General features: G+C 56.7%; 1 protein-coding gene across 3 annotated transcripts in view; it reads left to right on the top strand.

The window, feature by feature from the left end:
* Window positions 1-8811, top strand: part of SPSB1 (splA/ryanodine receptor domain and SOCS box containing 1) — a 68705-nt gene extending 59894 nt beyond the window's left edge. For all 3 annotated transcript variants that reach the window (XM_081215187.1, XM_081215188.1, XM_081215189.1), the window contains one exon: window positions 6803-8811. In XM_081215187.1, coding sequence (XP_081071313.1) covers window positions 6803-6930 — 128 coding nt within the window. In that variant the 3' untranslated portion in view covers window positions 6931-8811. The remainder of the gene's footprint in view (window positions 1-6802) is intronic.
* The last annotated feature ends 10422 nt before the right edge of the window (window positions 8812-19233 follow it).

The following is a 19233-nucleotide window of genomic DNA, read 5'->3' as shown; positions in this document are numbered from 1 at the left end:
GAGTCCCTTCTACCGTCTGCAGATCTCACCTTGGAAAGGGAGTGGGCTGGAAAGCTTTGTCCATCCATGCACCGACCTCTTTAAGGGGCGGATATGGCCTGGCACCTGAGATCTAACCCCACCTGCAGGCCAGGTGAGCCATGGGGGCGGCCGAGGGTCAGGAGCACAGATGCTTCCTCTGGTCTTGCAGCCTCCAAACCTTCAGGTTCCCCCACTCTTCCTCTTCCCCACTTTAGTCTTTGGAAGATACCAGAGGAAACATCCAGAGCCATCAGTCAGAGCAAACTCTTAAAATGTTTGTCTTTGGAGGCCTCCGCCACCCCTCTTTCCCTTGCTACCCCTCTCAGGCTTTGGCTGGGCCGTGACAGTGAGCCCGCAGCCAGGCGGGGCATCGCCTCACCTGTGCAGCCAGCACCCTAGGTCCTGGGACTCCTGGCAGGGGCGGCTAGGTGTGCATCCAGCAGGTAACCTCTCTGAGGAAGTAGCCTCAGACCTGGTCTAGGGAACCAGCAGGGCGAGTGCTGTGAGTCTTGTCTCTCCAGGTAACAGGGTAGAAGGTCCACAGCCACATCTGCCCTGTGTGGGGATGGGCAGGGATTGGAAGCCCCAGGGCCTAGGGTCTCAGGGGACCCTGCCTGCACCTCTGTCTCCCTCTTCCCAACAGAAAATGACCACGGCCCCAGGGAGTTTAATGCCCATTGTGTGCCACCAGATGGGTGAATTGTTGGCTCCGCTGCCTTGTTGCCAGGCCTCTGAGACTATTGGCCTCTGCAAGAACAGGGCAACCCTGTCCCCTCTGGAAACAAGTCCATCAGTGCTGGGGGGTTCACACGGCTTTACTGTTTACATGCCCAGCTCCAAGGCAGAACACAGAGCCCGGAGTGGCTGGGAGAGGGCTGGGGCCTGTTCCCCCCATGGCAAGTCAGGGCATGAGCAAGCAGAACTGTTCCCCTGCCGAGTCAGGACAGGGCTCAGCAGCAGTTCTGAGGAAACAGTCCTGGAGGCCCAGACGGGCGTGATCAGTAGATGCCCTGTCAGCTCTGCATAAGATGGGAGGTCAGATGCTTTCGCAATTTTTCTTGTTTGGGAAACTTAAAAGGGGGTTGAGGGGGAGAGGAGTAGCATGGGCATGCTCTACGAGAGGCTACCCCTGAGCTGGACCCAGGGGCGGGGGGGAACCGGAAGTGCCCAGAGGCTTGGGCCCCCTCGACAGTCTTGGTTACCGATGAGGACGCCCCTCTCTCCCCACCATAATGCCAGGCAGTGCCGGGGCCCCCTTGGCTTCTCGCCTCCCCACTCCTGGTCAAACATGAAAGAGCCCCAGTCTGCACTGCTGGCTGACTTTGGAGGATCCGGATGGGAAACCCCGTGAGGGTGGGGCAGGATCCCCGGCCACTCAGGATGTTAGATCTCAGTCCTAGAAGGGTCACTCTGGCTCCTGTGTAGAAATGGACAGTAGGGGCAAGAGTGGCCGCTGGGAGGTCAGGGAGGAGCCGTGACGGTTGTCCGGGGAGAGGTGATGGGGGTGAGGGCCAGGGTGGGTGCCGTGGATGTGTCACTTCCTTGTGGATACGGGGAAGTGACACATCCTGGAGGCTCTACGGGTCTGGAGACAGGGTCCAGGACATTGGTCAGTGGGGATGGAGCTGAAACCTGCAACCCCTGGATGAGGTCACCAAGGAAAGGAAGGAGGAGGGGGCCGTGGCCGAGCCCTGGGGCACGTCACCGGGTGGATGATGGGGAAGGAGAGGTGGAATAGCCGTGGGGCTGGAGGGGAGAGTAGTGTCCTGAGCACCCAGTGAGGAAAGGATACTTCAAGAAGGACACAGTGATGCCAGATCAAGTACACTCATGGCTGAGACTTGTCCATCAGCTTTGGCAATGAGATGATCACTGGTGACCTTGACGAGGGTCGTCAGGATGGGGTGGGTTCAAAAGCCTGAGGGAGGGGCTGGTGTAGAGACAAGAGGAGGGTGGTGTGGTCATTTCCTGGGGCCCCAGGAACAGATGACCGCCAGCTGGGGAGCTTAAAGCAAGAAACATGTGTTCTGTGCCAGTTCAGGTGTCTGAAACCAAGGCGTGGGCAGGGTCGCTTCCTTCTGAGGGCTCGGAGGAGGGTCCATCCCACGCCAGCACGCCTTGGCTTGTAGACGCATCGCTCAGCCTCTGCCTCTGTCATCCCGTGACCTCCTTTGTATCTGTCCTCTTCTTATAAGGACAGGGCCCATCCTGCTCCAGTATGACCTCTGCTTAACCAATTACTTCTGCAAGGACCCTGTTTCAAATAAGATCACATTCTGAGGTTCCAGATGGTCCTGAATTTGGTGGGGGGAGGGGCAGTGCTACTTCACCCACAGCACGTCCCCCTCCCTGTGCTACCACCTGCAGGGGAGACAGACAGTGGCAGACAGAGCCCAGCGCTCAGATGGTGGAGTGTCTGTGAAGTGAAGTCAAGGACACCCAAGTCCTCTGCCCAGGAGGGTTTGCTTGGCTTTCCACTGCAGCTGAGGAAGGAGGAATGTCAGGGTCCACCCGGGGGAGCAGGCAGTGACAGCCAGAAGGTCTGGCCAGATACATCTTCTTGGTGTCAGGCCTGGGCCGGGCTTCGCTCTCACAGTCTTGGAGGTGATTCTGACCTGTTAGTGCTCCCTGGGTTGTCTGGAAAGTCTGCTCCCTCCTTCCCCACCCAGCCCCACCCCACCCCAGCCGCCAGGTCCTGACCTCAGCAGGAAGCAGCTGTTTGCAGAGCAGGTCAGCCGGAGTCACCAGAGGCCTGTGCCCGGCCCCCTCCCCTCCACCCAGGGTGCTGCGCTGGGCATTTTGTCCTCCCAGCCCGCCTTTCCCGGGACGCCAGGTGTACCCTCCCCCTCAGAGTCTCTGCCTCAGTGCTGGGGCCATGGGCTGAGCTGGCCGAGGCCAGAGCAAAGGCAGCGTGTCCCTATGTGACCTCCACCACTGTCCAACCACCTCTGATCACAGGCTACTTGTTCTGACTCTTTCTAGGGGCTCAAGACTTCCAGGGCTAAGGCTGCAACCAGAGGGGTTGCCGTGTCATCTTGCTCTTTTCTGGGGTGAAGGGGCAGTGATGGTCATTGTAGGCGGGGGACAGGGCCCAGCTTGGCCCCTAGGTCTGCCCACCACGCTCCCTGGAGATGCAAGAGGGAAAAGGCCTGTTTGCAAGCAACAGACTGGCCGTCACACAAGGGAGAGTCCCTGACCCGTGGGTCCTCCCTCCCTGCTCCCTCCTGCTTTTAAGGGTGCCTCCCACTAAGGAAGCATTGCCCTGCAGTTCAGCATTTTCAAATTCTCCCTTTTTTTGGCTCCCAGATACATTTGGTGTGGTTTGTCATGATTGCGGGTTCAGGGAAGGCCCACCTCTTCTCCTGCTTTTTGCCTTGGTGACCTCCTCCTGGTGTCCTCCCAGCCTCCTGGGATGCCCGCACCTGTCGCTGGCTCCTTCCTTCCCCCATTCCAGCTGGGCTCTGGGCGAGCTCCTCGTCGGGGGGGACTGATCACCCTGCCCTGCAGGGGCTTCCTTCTGCGGGGGGAAGGTCACATGAGGACAGCAGGTTCTCAGAACTGGGGCCAGAGAACCAAGCGTGCCCACGTTACCTGACCGGGTGTCAGGCATCCTTCCCCAGTTGGCAAAGACAAGGGTTTGGTGTTTTCTTTTGCTTCTTTTTTGTAAAAACGCCTTGAGGTAGAGGGAAAATACACACAGGTCCCGGGATGGTCATCCTCCACCCACGACTTTCTAGAACACATTTCTGGAGCGTTTTCACGGCAAGCTGCTTGCAGGAGGGAGCGTAGGGCCAGTCCCGGCAGCTGTGAAGGCGGCGGGCGGGAACGTCAGTGAACCGGGCACTTCCTGACCTGAGACGTTCATCCTTGACCTCACAGACCCCAAGTTCATTCACAGCCTGTGAACTGGACCCAGCACCGGGCTCTGGGGCTCCAGCTGGGTTGCAATCTCTCGGAGAACTGGGAGGTGGCCCCGGCCGTGCGTGTTCAAACAGGCCACCAGGTGGCCGCTTCTCCTGGAGATATGGACGTGGGCGCGTGGCCTCGTCCAGTTGCTCGACCTTCTGCTCCCAGGAATAGCGCCCGCCTCGCTTTCTGGTCCCTGAGCACCACCCCTTCTCATTCATATAAACCACGCACAGGAGCGGGCACCTGGGCTTCCCAGAGGCGGGCGTGGCAGCCAGAGGCCCCTCGCGCCTCCGCAAAAGCACCGGCCACGTGGATGGAGCCGGATGCAGAACCTGCAGCCCCCCAGGCGAAAGGACTGAGATCGTCGGGGAGGCCTTCTGGGTCCTGTGAGTGACCAACCAAAATCTGTGGGACAGACGTTTTCCCTGGCACCGTGCCCATGTCCGTTTCTGTAGCCTCACGCATGGTCTCTGCGATCAGACCATGACCCTGGCCATCGCTGTTTTGCCTCCCGCAGGATCAGTGGCGGTGGGGTGGGACTGACCTGCTGTTTAGAAACGTTTCTTCCTGAGGGTGTTGGTAAGTTGACCCGAAACCCATTTAGCCAAGAGGTGGTGACGGGACCTCCCTCTCGGCCCTCCCCCGCCCAGCCCAGCAGGGCCCTCGGGCCACAGGCAGTGACTCTTGGAACTTTCTCAAGTGCCTTCGGCCGCCAGGGGAAACCCCTCTGCCTCCCAGTGGGGGCTGAGCCACATCCTTGTGGGCGGGGGTGCCGGAGGAGGATGGAGGAGAGCTTCTGAGCAGAGGAGAGGAGCTGAACTTCCCCCTCGATTGCTCAGAGGACCACTCACTCCTCAACCACAGGTCCAGCCGAGAGCTGCTGTGAGGCGTCGCTGGCTTTCAGGAGCTCAGCCCGTAGGACTCCAGGGAGCCTTTGGTCCACATCCTTCATCTTCCAGCTGGGGAAACTGAGGCCTGGGTGGAGGGAGCCATCTGCTCGAGGTCAGGCTGCTGTGCAGGGTGAAAGTGAGGGGCCAGATCTGGGGCCACCGAAGCAGGTCGAGGTCCAGTGAAGGAGACCCAAGTCTCTGCGGGCTGGCAGGTGGGAGGATCCCAGCCCTACCCACCAGGGTCTGTGGAATCCTTGACCCACAAAGATGGAAGGTCATTTAGTTCATCCTCCTGCCTGCAGGGAAGGCCCCGTTTCAAAGCTTTCCGAGAAAAACATTTACTGCTTTCATCCCGTCTCCTGTGACTGCCCATGGGAGATGAAGAGCCATTGTTTGTCTTCTTTTAAAGCCTGGAATTTAGTAAATGCACTATCAAGCCTAAGATGTATTATTATTATTATTTTTTTAATGGCAGCTTTATTGCGATATAATTCACATGCCATACATTTCACCCATTAAAGCGCATGATGCAGTGGTCTCCCGCATGCTCACAGCTGTGCAGCCATTGCTGCGGGCCATCTTAGAATGCTTTCATCACCCCAAAGGGAACCCCTACTCTGTCGCTCCCCATTTCCCCCAGCGCCCCCAGCCTTAGGATTTGGCCTTCAATCACCGAATTTTAATTTTTTAATTTAATTTAATTTATTTATTTATGGCTGAGCCATGTGGCTTGCAGGATCTTAGTTCCCTGACCAGGGGTTGAACCCAAGCCCTCGGCGGTGAAAGCACCAAGTCCTAACCACTGGACCGCCAGGGAATTCCCAATAACTGAATTTTTAAATGCTATTTTTAATATTCTGGGACACACTGGTGAATATTACAGAACTTTCGTCCACTTTTTATTGGTGGAATGGGATCTCAAGGGAAATGGTGGGGGTTTCTCAGTTTTTTGGTCTGACCTTTATTTTGTTCACGAAGGAGTTGGGGGAGACCGTGGATGAGGCCACAGATGCCCTCATTTCACCTCTTTGCCTGTCCAGGACGCCGTGGGGGGACCCCAGGCTGTTCTGGTGTGCTCACCTGTACGAGAGCTAGGAGGAGTCAGCTCCAAGAGGTCCGGGGTGAGCAGGGCCCACCATGCTCCCAGCAGCCTCCAGGGCCTTGGAGGACATGACTTTCCGGTTCCTTCTGGAGCTGAGAATTTATCTGAGACGCGGGCTGCACGGAGCCTCTCTTGCAGGAAGCTAGGCCCCAGGCCCTCCGGGACACAAGGACAGAGGTGCCCTTGCAGGCTGCAGCTAGAAGCCCTTCTCGAATCCAGATTCCTGAGGCAGCTCTGCCATGAGCTGGGCCCAGACTGCCGGGATTTGGATCCCAGCCTGTAGCCCTGGCAATTCGGTCTCCTCTGCGCCTGAGCGCCCTCAGCTGTAAGAGGGACTGGAGAACAGTCCCCGTGAGCAACTGGGTTAACACAACATGATTCCCCTTCTAAAGGTCCGCGTGGGGTCTGGTGCTGGGGGTACGTGCAGGGGAGAGTCCATCCTGTGTGCCCCGGATGGACGTGCACTGAGGGGGCCTCCAGTGTGATGGGTTAGAGCAGGGACGGCCTGGCTTGGAATGCTTGCTCCGTGTCCTACCAGCGGTGTGGCCCTGGGCAAGTTATTTGGATTCTGTCCCTCAGTTTCCTCATCAGTAAAATGGGGATGATGGTCATGGTATATCTCCCTGTGATTATCAAATCATTCATAATAAACCACTGTGAGGATTGAATGAGGGCTTACAAAGGGGCCTGGTCCAGTGAGTTCTCTGTGCTAGCAACGAATAATTCATGTAAAGTGTAAAATGAGTGAATCTGGAGTCATCTCATCTGGGCGTTAAAACCAGTATCAATGATGGCTGTCGCTGTTGTCAAGGTGTTGTTTGTTCTAGAACCACCTAGAGCTGTGCTAACCCAGCGTCCTCTGTCTCCTTGGTCTCCGCAGCGGAACCCCTGCCGCTCATGGATCTCTGCCGCCGCTCGGTGCGCCTGGCCCTGGGGAAGGAGCGCCTGGGCGAGATCCATGCGCTGCCACTGCCCGCCTCCCTCAAGGCCTACCTCCACTACCAGTGATGCTCCACCCGGGACCGCCAGCACGACCGCCCCCATCCACCCCGGTGCCAATTCACTGAGCCACCGCCGCGCCCCGCGCCCTGGACCGGCGTCTGTGGCATGGAAGTCCTGCTCTTCCTCCGCAGCCTCCCCGGCTGCCCCGCCGGACACAGACTGCTCTGGACACGGGCCCCTCTGTCCCCCTTCCGGACACTGGCTGAAGTTCCCCGCATGCCGCATCACAGCCCCTCCTGGGAAGAGGACACAGAGGATAAACGCCTGCACTGAGCTCCAATCTGCTCTCGGGGTGGCCGGGGTGCTCCCGCACCTGCCGGGTCCCACGGCGCCGAGAGCAGATCCCGGGGGTGCTAAGAGGTGCTTAGATGAGGGCCGGTGCCCGCCTAGCGGGGCAGCCGCGCCAGACGAAGCTCAGGACGTCAGAAGCTCACCGTTGCCACCGAGGCAGAAACCAAACCTGGACCTTCCCCAGGCACGTGAGCACCCAGCGTTAGTCCTGGCTTTCGGTGCCCCCGTACCCTGTATTTATTCTTTTAACAATAACAAAAGCCATTTATTTATTCCATTTAGAAAGGACACCTTGTTCGGGTCACCTCTCTCTGGAGTGTTCTGTTGCTTTTCTTCCACCTGCCCCTCCCTGGGATGTGTGTGCCTCACCTGGCCTTTTTGCTGGGTCGTGTCTGTCGTGTGTCCCCACGTGGGCACAGGGGTGTTTTTGTCTGGGTCCCTTGACCTACAGTTTCCAGGGGGCTCTGCTCCGAGTGCCCGAATGGGCCCCTGAGGGGGCATCAGCCTCACGTGCAATATGAGTGCCTTGGGGGACCCGTCTGCACGGGCAGTGGCAGCGGCCCGTATCTCTCCAGGCAGCCACCCATCGCTAGGGCTCATCCGTCTTTGCGCGTGGTTTTATTTCTTTAGTCTTCTGTGGGGTTTTTTGGTGTGGGTTGGGTTTTGTTTTTGCTTTCCTACCTGAGACTTGCCACGTGCATCCTCAGAAGCTCTAGCTTCCCTGAGGACCACCGAACCGAGACGGGAGGATGAGTGAGTCTCCATCCCCTGAGAGGCCGGGAGCAGGGCGGGGTGGGGGAGACCAGAGCGGAGTTGTGTGTCCTAGAAGCCAGTGCAGGTCTCCGCTTGGTGCCCCTGTCCGGGTTCATCATGGTGCCCCAGAGCCATGAGGTGGGGCAGGGGGTCAGGGCGGGCAGCCAGCAGGAGAGGGATGCACTCTCCCATGCACAACTCCCCCATGTAGCAGACCCCGGCCCCTGCCGCCACAGTCACCGTTTCTTATGTCTTGAAGTCGCCTCTCTTAGATTCTGCCTTCTGTTCATTTCTGTACAGGTACAGTGGATGACTTTATTTGTTTAAAATGTTTAATATATATGCATATATATTTGTCTGTAAGAATTATGTTTTAAACAGCTGCTGTAGGGTACCTTTAAAAAAAAAAGTCTTCCAGTGGAGTATATTTTTTAAAGCACAAAATTGGTGCCAAGACTGGGTGAGGAATGTAAATTACCCCTTTATTATTTGGAGGTTTTATGTCCCCCAGCGGGTGGGGGGAACCTAACCTGTAAGACTTTTAAAGATTTCCCTCACTCCTGTTTCGGGGTGGGTCATGTTCTGATGAATGTTACACATGAGAGGGTCTCACTTATACAGATCCCAGCCTTATCACCTTGACCCAGCCGTCTCCCACAGACGCTGGACAAATCACCGGGGTCCTTGCCGTGTCTCTGCACCTCCCGCCCCCCAGCTCCCTGAACCTCGACCCCACCCTTCTTTCCTCTCAGCCCAGAGCCTTGTGGCCTGTACAGTTTTGAAACTCCCGTTCTATTTTATGATGGTTGATAATAGTCAGTAACCTAATAAAGGAAAGTTTATTAAAATACACAGCCGCTTTGGAGTCCCTCTTTGTACTTTGGGGGAAGGGAAAAGGGCGGGTCCATGGTTTTCAACAGATAATTGGGTGCTTCCCCCGCAACCCCGACCCCTTAGCAGAGGGTGGGATGCCAGCTGGAGCCCCAGATGGAGGAGAAGGAGAATTCCAGAGGGGTGATCCTAGACCATCCCCATCCTTTTTCAGAAGTTTGTGAGCCTGCAGCTCAGAGTAAGGGAACTGCTGACCTAGTAGAAAGGATTCTGCACATCAGCAAGCGCCTCCAGCTTGTCGTTGAGTTGACTGGGCTTTTTGGAGCCCAGATGTGGGCTCGGAGCCCAAGCGCCGGGCACTCAGTGGAAGGAGCTGGTCCTTCCTTCGTCTCTGTGTCCCCAGAGCCAAGTGCACAGGGATGCTGAGTGAACCCCTTCTGCCAGCTGCTGTGGGCAGAGTCCCCCCGCTCCACACCCCAGCAGAGAAGACAGGAAATTCCGGCTCAGAGGATTGGCAAGTGATACAGTGAAGAGTCAAGAGCGACTGGTTTCCAAAGAATTAACGAGTGCATTCAGCTCCCTGTGGGCACTTTAAATTCTAAAGGCATGTCAGGATCTGGTGGTGCTGGGAAAAGTACCCTGGTCTGAGGGCCCAAGACCCCTGGCACCAAGGTCCCGCGTCCCTTTCGCCGAGAGCCTCCTGGCCAGCTTTCCTCAGGCCACCTGCATCAGCACCAGCTGGGAGGTGTTTGTTAAGATGCTCGTCTCAGTGCCCTGCCTGAGATGGACTGAATCAACATTTCTGGGGCCGGGCCCAGGAATGTGCAGTTTTCTCCAGCTCCCCAAGTGACCTTGTCTAAGAGAGTTTGGAGACCACTGTTGGCGACTGTGTCAGTTCTGCCTCTGGAAAAGTTGCGGGGTAACGGGAAATTGTTTCGGTGTATGGCTGGACCCGCGAGGGGCACGTGGCCTCCTGAGTCAGGCCTGGGTCCCAGTGTTGCTCTGACCCTCACGAGCTGTGTGATCTGGGATGAGCCTCTGCAAAATGGCAGTCACCGTAGTGCCCACCTTGGAGGAGGGTAGCAAGAGCGAAATAAAGCTTTAGAACAGGGCGGGGCCTCTGAGCAAGCATGCGAACAAATGCCGTCCTAGCTCCTGCACTTCTGGAAAATGGCAGCTCCCGGATTGGAATTGGTCTCTGAGAATGAACCAAACATCCCTCAACCAACCTCCTGACAAATACTCTTTCTTCCCAGGTAAAGTCTCCAAAGATCAAGATGCGTATTGAGAAAAGGGACCCCTAGATGCCTTCCCCAGATGCAGTTGGAGGAAAAGGGGGGGGCTGAAATTATTTTTAGGTTGGAGTTCATGTCTGGGTTGGAACTCCAGCTTGCCGACAAGGGGGTGGCAGGGGGAGGAGAAGGGTGAGGCGGGGGGCAGGGCAGGGGCCGGCAGTAGAAGCACAGGGAAAATAAGGGCCTTTGTGCTGCCGGGAGACTTCTAGGGGAGCAGGGTTTTGTGTTGAAGGGAGTGGTCTTAATAAAACCATCGTGCAGACTGGCCCATGTGGTTGTAATTAATACCCTGCCTTCGAGCAGGTAGCAGGCTCTCGGCTTTGCCGTAGATGGCAGGAGCCCCCTCCTGCCGTCCATCTCCTGCGCACTGCTTCCCACCCGCCCTCCCTGCTGCTCCTCCTCAGCGGCGGCGAGATGAGGAATGTGGCTTTACTGAACCATAAAGTATGCAGGGGGAGCTGGGGAGGGGGCCGAAGACAGAGCAATTAGTTCATGCTCCAGTCCAGACACCCAAACATGGTTGGAGGCCAGCTGCAAGGAATATTTGAAATAAATGAGCTGCCTGGGGCCAGGAGTTTGCTGTGTTTTCTGCACGGGGCCATGGCAACCAGGGAGGAAATCATGAGCTAGGGATTGGGCTCTAGAATCAACAAATGATGTCCTGGCCTAGCAAGCTTGGAGGAAGCCGCTCAGGACACTCCGAGGGTTTCTTGGGGTTCAGCTGACGCCGGGCAGGACTGCCCGAGCATCCTCCTGGTGTACTCAGCAGAATCCCGTCCCAGCTTCGGCCCTCCGAGCCCTCCATGGGGCTCTGACTTTTTCTTTTCTTTCTTTCTTTCTTTCTTTCTTCTTTCTTTCTTCTTTCTTTCTTCTTTCTTTCTTTCTTTCTTTCTTTCTTTCTTTCTTTCTTTCTTTTTCTTTCTCTCTCTCTCTCTCTCTCTCTTTTCTTTCTTTCTTTCTTCTTTCTCTCTCTTTCTTTCTTTCTAAAAGAGAAAGCTAACACTTCTCTGGAACTTTTCTTCCTGGGCCAGAGAACAGCTGCTGGTCTGATAATGCTATTCCTGGGCAGAGGGGATGTTCCTGCCAGAAAAGCCCAGGCCAAGGGCAGAGGGGATGTTCCTGCCAAAAAAGCCCAGGCCGAGGGCAGCTGGCTAGATGGAAGGTGGCACTGACCTTGCCCCGGGTCTGTCTTCCCACCCAGCCCAGCGGCAGCCTGTTTGGGTCTACTTTGTAAGCAGAAAAGGCAAAGGCCTCACGAATCCCTTCCCTGGCTCTTCTGAGGGTGGACCTTCCAGCCGCCCCTAAGAATGTGTTTTAGAGAAGCACAGGAGTAAGAAGACCTAGTCTGGGGACCTTAACTTGAAGTTCAAGTACCTCCTGCATCTGAATCACCAGGTGACCTTGGGGAGAAAGCAAAATCTCAGAAACTTTGATGCAGTAGGTGGAGCCTGGGAATCTGCATCTTGAAACACCCTGTAGCTGATTTTGAGACGTTGTCCCCTGGGGCCCCAGAGTTTCCTGCAGAGTTGGACCCATACAGAACCCCCTGCTGGTCCTCACTTCCTTCAGAGACCTGCAAGGGGCTGTGACCCAGAGAAGCTTAGCGAGCGCTGGTGTGGAAGGTTCCATGGGAATCAGCTCCACCCACTGTTTCAGAGCGTGAGCAACAGCCCCAGAGAGCTCACCCAGGCGCAGAGGCCCTTGTCTTAGAGGAGTGAACGGAGTGGGTCCGAGGGGAAGCACTGGAGTCGGGGCGGGGAAACCTCAGGCCCGGGCTCTTCCCCTGAGCCTCGGTTTCCCCAGGGAAATCAGCCCCTGGAAAGCTGAACCAGGAGCTGAGAGGCGCCATTGCCCTCGTGCCTTCCATCAGGGCTGGACACTCTGGAGATGCTCTCGGCTCCTTCCCACAAGCTCAGCGCCACCCAGGCCGGCGAACCCCCAGCCCACCCCTGTCTCTTCATGGCATCGGGAGCAGACGTTCCATTCCCCCTCCCACCTGCACCCCCAGGCCCCATCTTTTGAAAATTTTTCAACCAGAGCCCGTTTATGAAGTACCTTCCCAATGATTTCAGTTAAGCAAAGCCACCGTTGGGCTGCTGATGAGTACAGGTAGAGGGAACTTCAGCCAAAAAGCAAAGAACCTCACCTTCCTGCTGGTTCGCGTGTTGACGGGGGAAGGGCCTGAACTCTGGAGCCAGGACAGCCCGGGATTCGTGCCCAGTTACCCTCCTTACTGCCCGGAAGGGAACAAGAACCCCAGTAGCCTTGTTCTCCCCATCTGTGAAGTGAGAACAGTACTTTCCTCCGGGGGGGTCCACTGAGACACCGTGTGCTCAGGGCAGGGCCCATCAGGGAACCTGGTACCAGGCATCCCTGCCTCTCCGCTTTCCAGCTGGCTCTTTTTAGAAATTGAGGTGAAATACACATAACATCAAATTCACCATTTTAAAGTGCGTCTGTAAAAAACTTAGAGCACTGCCCTGCCCATAGTAAGTGGTCAGTAAAAGCAGCCGATGTGATTATTCGCACACCGCCTGGGGCGCCCAGAGACTCTTATCTGTGCTACAAAATCTCCTGAAGCTGCTGTCGGAAACGAGACTTTCCCGGGAGGGCATCTTGCAGGGAAATTGCCTGAGCCTGGGAGCTTCTGTCCTTCTGGATGGAGATGAGGTCACTTTTCTAAAAACCAGTCTCACAGTCAGGGCGCCAGACTACCCAGCAGTTAAGAGCTGTGTGGTCCTGCCCACTCTCTCTGACCCCCAATCTCCACATTGTATTAGTTTTTAGAGCCTGCCACAGTGAGTTACCAGACATCGGGTGGTTTAAAACAACACACATTGATTCTTTTACAGTTCTGGAAGCCAGAAGTCTAAAATCAAGGTGTGGTCAGAGCCGTGTTCCCTCTGAAGGCTCTAGGGGAGAAGCCTTCCTGCCTCTCCCAGCTTCTGGTGGCTTCAGGCTTTCCCTGGCTTGGGGCTGCATCCCCCAATCTCTGTCCCCATTGTCACATGCCCTTCTCCCCTCTGTGTCTCTGTATCTATCTTATAAGGACAATTGTCCCTGGATTTAGAGCCCACCTGGATTATCCAGGATGAAATCATCTTCAGATCCTTAACTCGATGGCATCTAAGACCCTTTTCCCAAAGAAAGTCACATGCACAGGTTCCAGGGTTGGGACACAGACCTGTTTCTACCATTCAACCGTCTACACACATCTCTAGAACAGAGTTCATAATAATACCCACTCATAGGATGACCATGAGGATTTATGAAATGATGAAGGTAGGAAACAGCCCAGTGCCAGACCTGTGATGGGTGCTTCCAAAAATGCGAGAATTCCCAGAGTTACTAGCTACGGTACCATGGCCCTCCTGTGTCCCAGCCTCTGATGGCCAGTCCCACGAGAGCAGATCTGCTCTGGAATTGATGGATGTCTTCTATGAGGTAGGTGCCCAGGCTGTGTGTGGAAACCACAGCGGATGTGGAGAGAACTTGAAGCGTGACCACAGACAGAGGATGTGGCCCCTCTCTCCGGGTCTCCCTCTGACCGGCTATAGTGAGCGGGTCTCGCAAGGTCTGGAAAGGTGTGGACATTGCTCAGGGGTCCTCGGAAACCGAGCCAGGGATGGGAGGTCCAAGTGCCAAGTTCCCCGTGGGGTCTCACTGCCCGCTCTCCTCCATCTTTCTCTGGGACGCAGGGTGGGTGGGGGGAGGCAGCTCGCATCCCTGCAGCCTCTCCAGCCAGGCCCCGCTTGTGCTGATCGTACAAGGAAATGGAATGTGAACCCCGGGCTATTTAAAGAGCAAGAGAGACGGGGGCGAGGCTGGGACCGGGCCAAGCAGGGTGTCTCAGGTCGGCCCAGGGCTCCTCTTTGCACATGGCTTGATTTACTGGAGGGCTGTGAGCAACTCCAACTTCAGACAGAGAACTATTTGAAGCAGCTGCCAGATGTTGTGTCTGAGCTGGGTTTTTACAACTTGCTTACTGGTTAGCAGCCTGCCTCCCTCTGGAGTTCATCTTGCCCCAGGGGGTTCGGGGGCCCTGCCACTGGCCCATGGGCCTTTGTTCAGAGGCTTTGCCACTTCCTCCCGCGCAGCCCAGGCCTGCTCTTCCTTGAGTGCAGCGAGAGTGGGAGTCCGATTTCCAAAGCATTCAACCCACCTGGGGTGGCAGCGTGGCCCTGACTTCAGGGCATCTTGCAGGCACCCGAAACTTGTGGAATGTTCCCCTGGTATAGGCAGGGTCTAAAACCAACCTCGAGACCCCCAAGGACAGCTCTGCGGTGAGCGCCCGTTGGAGCAGGCCCTAGTGCCAGGGCTGTCCCCTGGGAGGCGTGGACACAGACCTCAACCCTTTCTTCCCTCTTTTCCGTCCTGGTCCCGCTTTGGCCACCTGATGCCAGCCTCTTCCAATGGAGCACAGAAGGCCACAGGGGACCGGGGCTGAGACCACAGTTCATTTTAGGGGAGTGGTTCTGGAAGGTTCCCAAACCTCTGGAAATCCCAGTGAACCAGGGAAGTTCCAGGGAGGCACCAGTAAGACCAACCTTTGGCTGGAGGCCACCGTGTCAGGCCAGAGGCCAACCCCATCGAGCAGGCCAAGAAGTCCCAGCATGAGACTGTTGGGGTCCACAGGACTCAGGGTTAGAGGATGTTTCTGATCCCCTCTCCCCACCAAGGAGACCTGTGGTGAGAGTCACGTGATCCACGTGTTCACTTCCTGAGGCCACTGGGAATGATTTCTCAGAAGTCTGCTCTGCAGCAGAGCAGGCGACCAGGGACAAGGGAGGGGATGAGAGGTGGGGCGCGGAGGAGGCGGGAGGGAGGGGGCTGTGCAATTAATCTTGTTGCATGTGAAAGCACACTTGTGTCCGTCCAGGAATCCTGAAGGCCGCCAAAGTGGACAGAGTGTTCAGTCCCCTCCTGAACGCGCCAGAAATGTTTTGTCCACTGGGCAAGAAAACATCCTCTGCTTGCGCGCCCGTGTCTGGCTCGCCCTCCTCGAATGAAACGCCTCTGAGGGCTGTGCTGGGAGGGGCGGGGCGGGGGTGGGTGGGTGATGGGATGCCGGCCTGCCTTCCTGGGGTACAAGGGGAGACTCCCCAGCCTGCCCGCCAGCCCTCAGGCACCCACCTCTGCACCACCCATTTGCAACCCTGCTCGCTTTGAACTTCTGAATCTTCCAGAGAACCAGAGAGAGTTGGGGACCAGGGTGCCCTCTCCCAAGAGCCCGTGTGCCCAGTCCAGAAATGGTGGCAGAATTTAGGAAGTCCCCAGGCCTGCCCACCGCAGGGTGAAGCCCACGACAGTCTACAGACGCACAGAGAGACCCAGGCAAGGGGGCAGAAGGGCTGGGGTTTGGGATTTAGGTTCAGAATATCAGTTGCCAACCCCGTGTCTCTTGGACACTCCTATGGAGCCTCAATTTCCTCTCCTGTAAAGTGGGAATAATGATACCTTCTAGCCAAGCTCATGGTGTTGCAAAAATCAAACGAGGCCTGGGTGTGGGGCAAAGCCTGGAGAAGTTGCAAAGCCCAAGCATGCCCGAGGTCTGATTGTTGTAATATCTGTTTACAAGAAAGTGGGAAAAATAAGCATCTTAGATAAGCCTGCACCTCCCAGAAAGCACCCATCCTTCTGGTCCTATGGCTTCTCCTCGTGCACCCTGCAGCCATCCCTGGAAGCTGGAGATCCCCTCTGAGTATACCCCACCCGTAGCTTCCTGGAAGGGTGAGCTGGGGATGAGCTGAAGCAGCAGCCTGCCCAGACTCATCTCTGGAGGACAGGCCCTTGAAGTCATCCTGGCCACCTAGGAGGGAGAAAAGCAACCTCTTCCCGCAGGAAGCCCTGTGGGAATGAGGAGAAGAGGTGCCACAGCCTTTGTTAGCCCATTAGGCAAGCCCGTCTTGACCCCTTGTCTGTGCCAGACACGTGGGGACACCAGGGATTCAGACTCAGAAAAACTTGGGAGATGGGCCTCTGCATCCAAGTGAGGCAGAGTGAGAAGCAATGGACTCTACCAGGAGATCAGGCCAAGGATGCCCTAGCGGGGTTTTGAAGGATGAATAGGAGTTTTCTGGGGGGAAGGGGAGTGAGTTCATTTGTGTAGGTTCCTCTGTAAAATAGGGATGGTGATAGGACCTGCCTCATTGAGTGGCTCTTTGTAAGGTACAGGATTCAGTTTCTGGCACATAGTGAGTGCCATTTAAGGGCTGGGTAGAAACAGCAATACTACTACTGCTAATAATAATAATGCTGTCTAAGCTCACAGCCTCTCTGCCTCCCACGGGCAGCCCCTTGAAGGAACCTTAAACCCAGAACTTCAGGAATCCAGGGTCTTTTATTCTGCTTGCATACAGAAGTTCTTCCAGCTTTCGGCAGCTCCTGGTCTAGGCTCTGGCTCTGAATTCCCCCGGGTGCTCCAGTCTCAAAACCCACCAGAGGCTATACTCCTGAGAAGAGCCCAGGCCTATCTGTGTGGCTCCTTGAGCCCCGCCCTTTGGTGTCTGGTTTGTCTGGGAGCATCCCGGTGGCTGCGTGGAGCCCACTCAGCGCGGTGCAGATGTCCCGGGAAGGGGGTCCTGTGCTCCCAGACCTATTCTGAGCACGGTGACCGTTCCCTCAGGCACCGGGGCTGTCAGTGGGTCAGCCCCCGGCCATGCTGCTGCTGTACCTTGGGGTGTGTTCAGGGGAACAGGGCCCAGCATCCCCAGGTGAATTGAGGCTGCCTTCCCCCTAGAGTCGTTCCTGAGCGGGAGTCCAGGAGGAGCTGGGGTCTGCCTCTCCTGAGGGACGTGGGTTCAAAAAAGGACTTAGAGGGCTTCCCTGGTGGCACAGTGGTTGAGAGTCCACCTGCCGATGCAGGGGGCACGGGTTTGTGTCCCGGTCCGGGAGGATCCCACATGCCGCGGAGCGGCTGGGCCCGTGAGCCATGGCCACTGAGCCTGCGCGTCCGGAGCCCGTGCTCCGCAACGGGAGAGGCCACAACAGTGAGAGGCCCGCGTACTGCAAAAAAAAAAAAAAGAAAAAGGACTTAGAGTGGAGACCTGGTCTCCAGCCCCAGCTCTGCTACTGGTTGGTGATTCTAGGGAAATGACCCACTTCTCTGAGCCTCTGCAGCCACCCTCAGGTGTGATCACGATGTCTATGTCTAAGCAAAAACGCAACCCTGAGAACTCACCCTGGGCCAGCAGACTCTCTTTGCACGCATTAACACGTGCGATCCCGTCAGCAGCCCTCTGTGACAGGAGCTGCCATGACCTCAGATGCTCAGAGAGGCTCATTCCGTTGCCCAAGGTCACACAGCTGAAGTGGTGAGGCCAGAATTCAAAACCAGGCTTCCCTGACACCAAACCCTGGACTCGTCACCCCAGGCTCTACCGCCTCTCTCAAGATGTCGAGAGCTTTCTGCCACCCCTGCAGCCATGCTCCCATTCATTCAGCAGGTGTCCACCAAGCCCTTACTCTGTGCAGGATGCTGTGTTAGGCCCTGAGTGTGGTCCCTGGGCACGGAGTGGACTTGACCTGCCACAGGAATGGGAGGGCAGGCATTGTGTCTGTCTGGCTTCCTACTTGAACTTGGCACATAGTAGATGTTCAGCAAATACACATGGAGTGAACAAGAGACTAGGATGCAGGGCTCAGCTTTTAAAGGCCCAGAGGGCCAGCAGGAGAAACCCCTGGGCTTTCTGAAAGTGAAGGAGAGGCAGCCAAGTCTTCTCTGACCACAAAGGCCCCAGGCCCGGGGATGAGGCAGGGGACCATATTAGGATGAGGACTTGACACTGAGAAGCCAGGGCAGCCTTTAAGACAATGACAAAGAAGGAACTTGTACCTTCAGCTGGCACTGGACGGGGGTCAGGGTGGGAGGGCCAGTCTGCCTGAAGGGTCTATCTGTCATGGGCTGTCACGCCCTGGCCTTCTGTTCATAGGAGAAGCTGGGACCCAGGTGTCCAAGCAGCATCCTGCGATCCCAAGCCCCAGGTGCTCCGTCCCTGGCAAGCCTGCAGGGGAGCCACTAGCGTCCCCATTCCTCAGAAGCAGAAACCGAGGCTCAGAGGGGTGCCAGGATTTGGGGGCAGAGCTGGTGCTGCCGTGCTTAACCCCACGGGAGCTCTCTCCTGCCCCAGTTGGCCCCTCCAGCTCTGCCCCGCTGTGTCCACACAGCAGCCTGGACAGCAGCTGCCTTGCCCCTTGGGGAGGCCTGGGTCAAGTCCACTCTTGCTGCCTTCTCTTCCTTCCCTTTTCCCAGAACTGACATTTCTGTGTTTGGAGCTTAGAAATTGATCCCGGAGCTGCTCACAGAGAGGGAGACTTCCCAGCAATCCTCCCCCTGTCACTTGGTTCGTGCCATCAGCGAACACCCAGCTTGCAACTCTGTGTAGGCCCCGAAGGTAGAAATTGGATCAAGTGACAACACAGAGCAATAGCAGTGCTAACACTGGGATGCCCCCATGACGTGCCAGCGCTCTCTTATCCACGCAGTCCTCTCCCCGAGGTGGAGGGTCCAAGTCATCCCCATTTTACAGATGAGGACACTGAGGCACAGGGCAGCTGGCTGCACCGTCCACACAGGACTAGGAGGTTCAGGCCCCAGCCTGTCGGGCTCACACGCACATGTGCTCAGCTCCCAGGCCCCACCTCCCAGGATGTCAGACGGCGAGGGGAACAGTGAGCCTTTACAGCCCACAGAGGTGGCAGTGAGAACCCTTGCCTGGGGTGGGGGCTGCCAGGGCTTCGAGGTGGGCACGTCTGGGATGGGTGCCCCAGGTGGGACCTGGGGAAACACCATCCAGAGGAGAGTGAGCAGCCCCTGGACGGGCTCCGAGGAGGGGAAGGGGGGCCCTGGGGAGGGTGGGACGCCAGCATTGGGCTGAAGGTTGCAGAGAGGCAGGCAGGGGGCGAGGACTGAGGAGAGATGAGGCTGGTGGTGAGGAAGCCTGGGCTGGTGTGCCCGCCTCTGCCTCATGGGTACCAGGCAGTCCTTTAACTAAGGGAGCAGTAAGGTCAGATCACTCCAACATTTCTCCAGGACACGAACCTGTGTTTTCACGTCTGTTTCCCCTGATGTCCCTCTGGAAGCATCTTGAAGACAAGACCTGAACTGCTGCCTGGCCTGTGGGAAATGCTCAGTACATAT

Source organism: Mesoplodon bidens, assembly GCF_964165515.1.
Source record: "Mesoplodon bidens genome assembly, chromosome: 2".
Taxonomy (NCBI): Eukaryota; Metazoa; Chordata; class Mammalia; order Artiodactyla; family Ziphiidae; genus Mesoplodon; species Mesoplodon bidens.
This window is presented reverse-complemented; position numbering and strand designations above follow the sequence as displayed.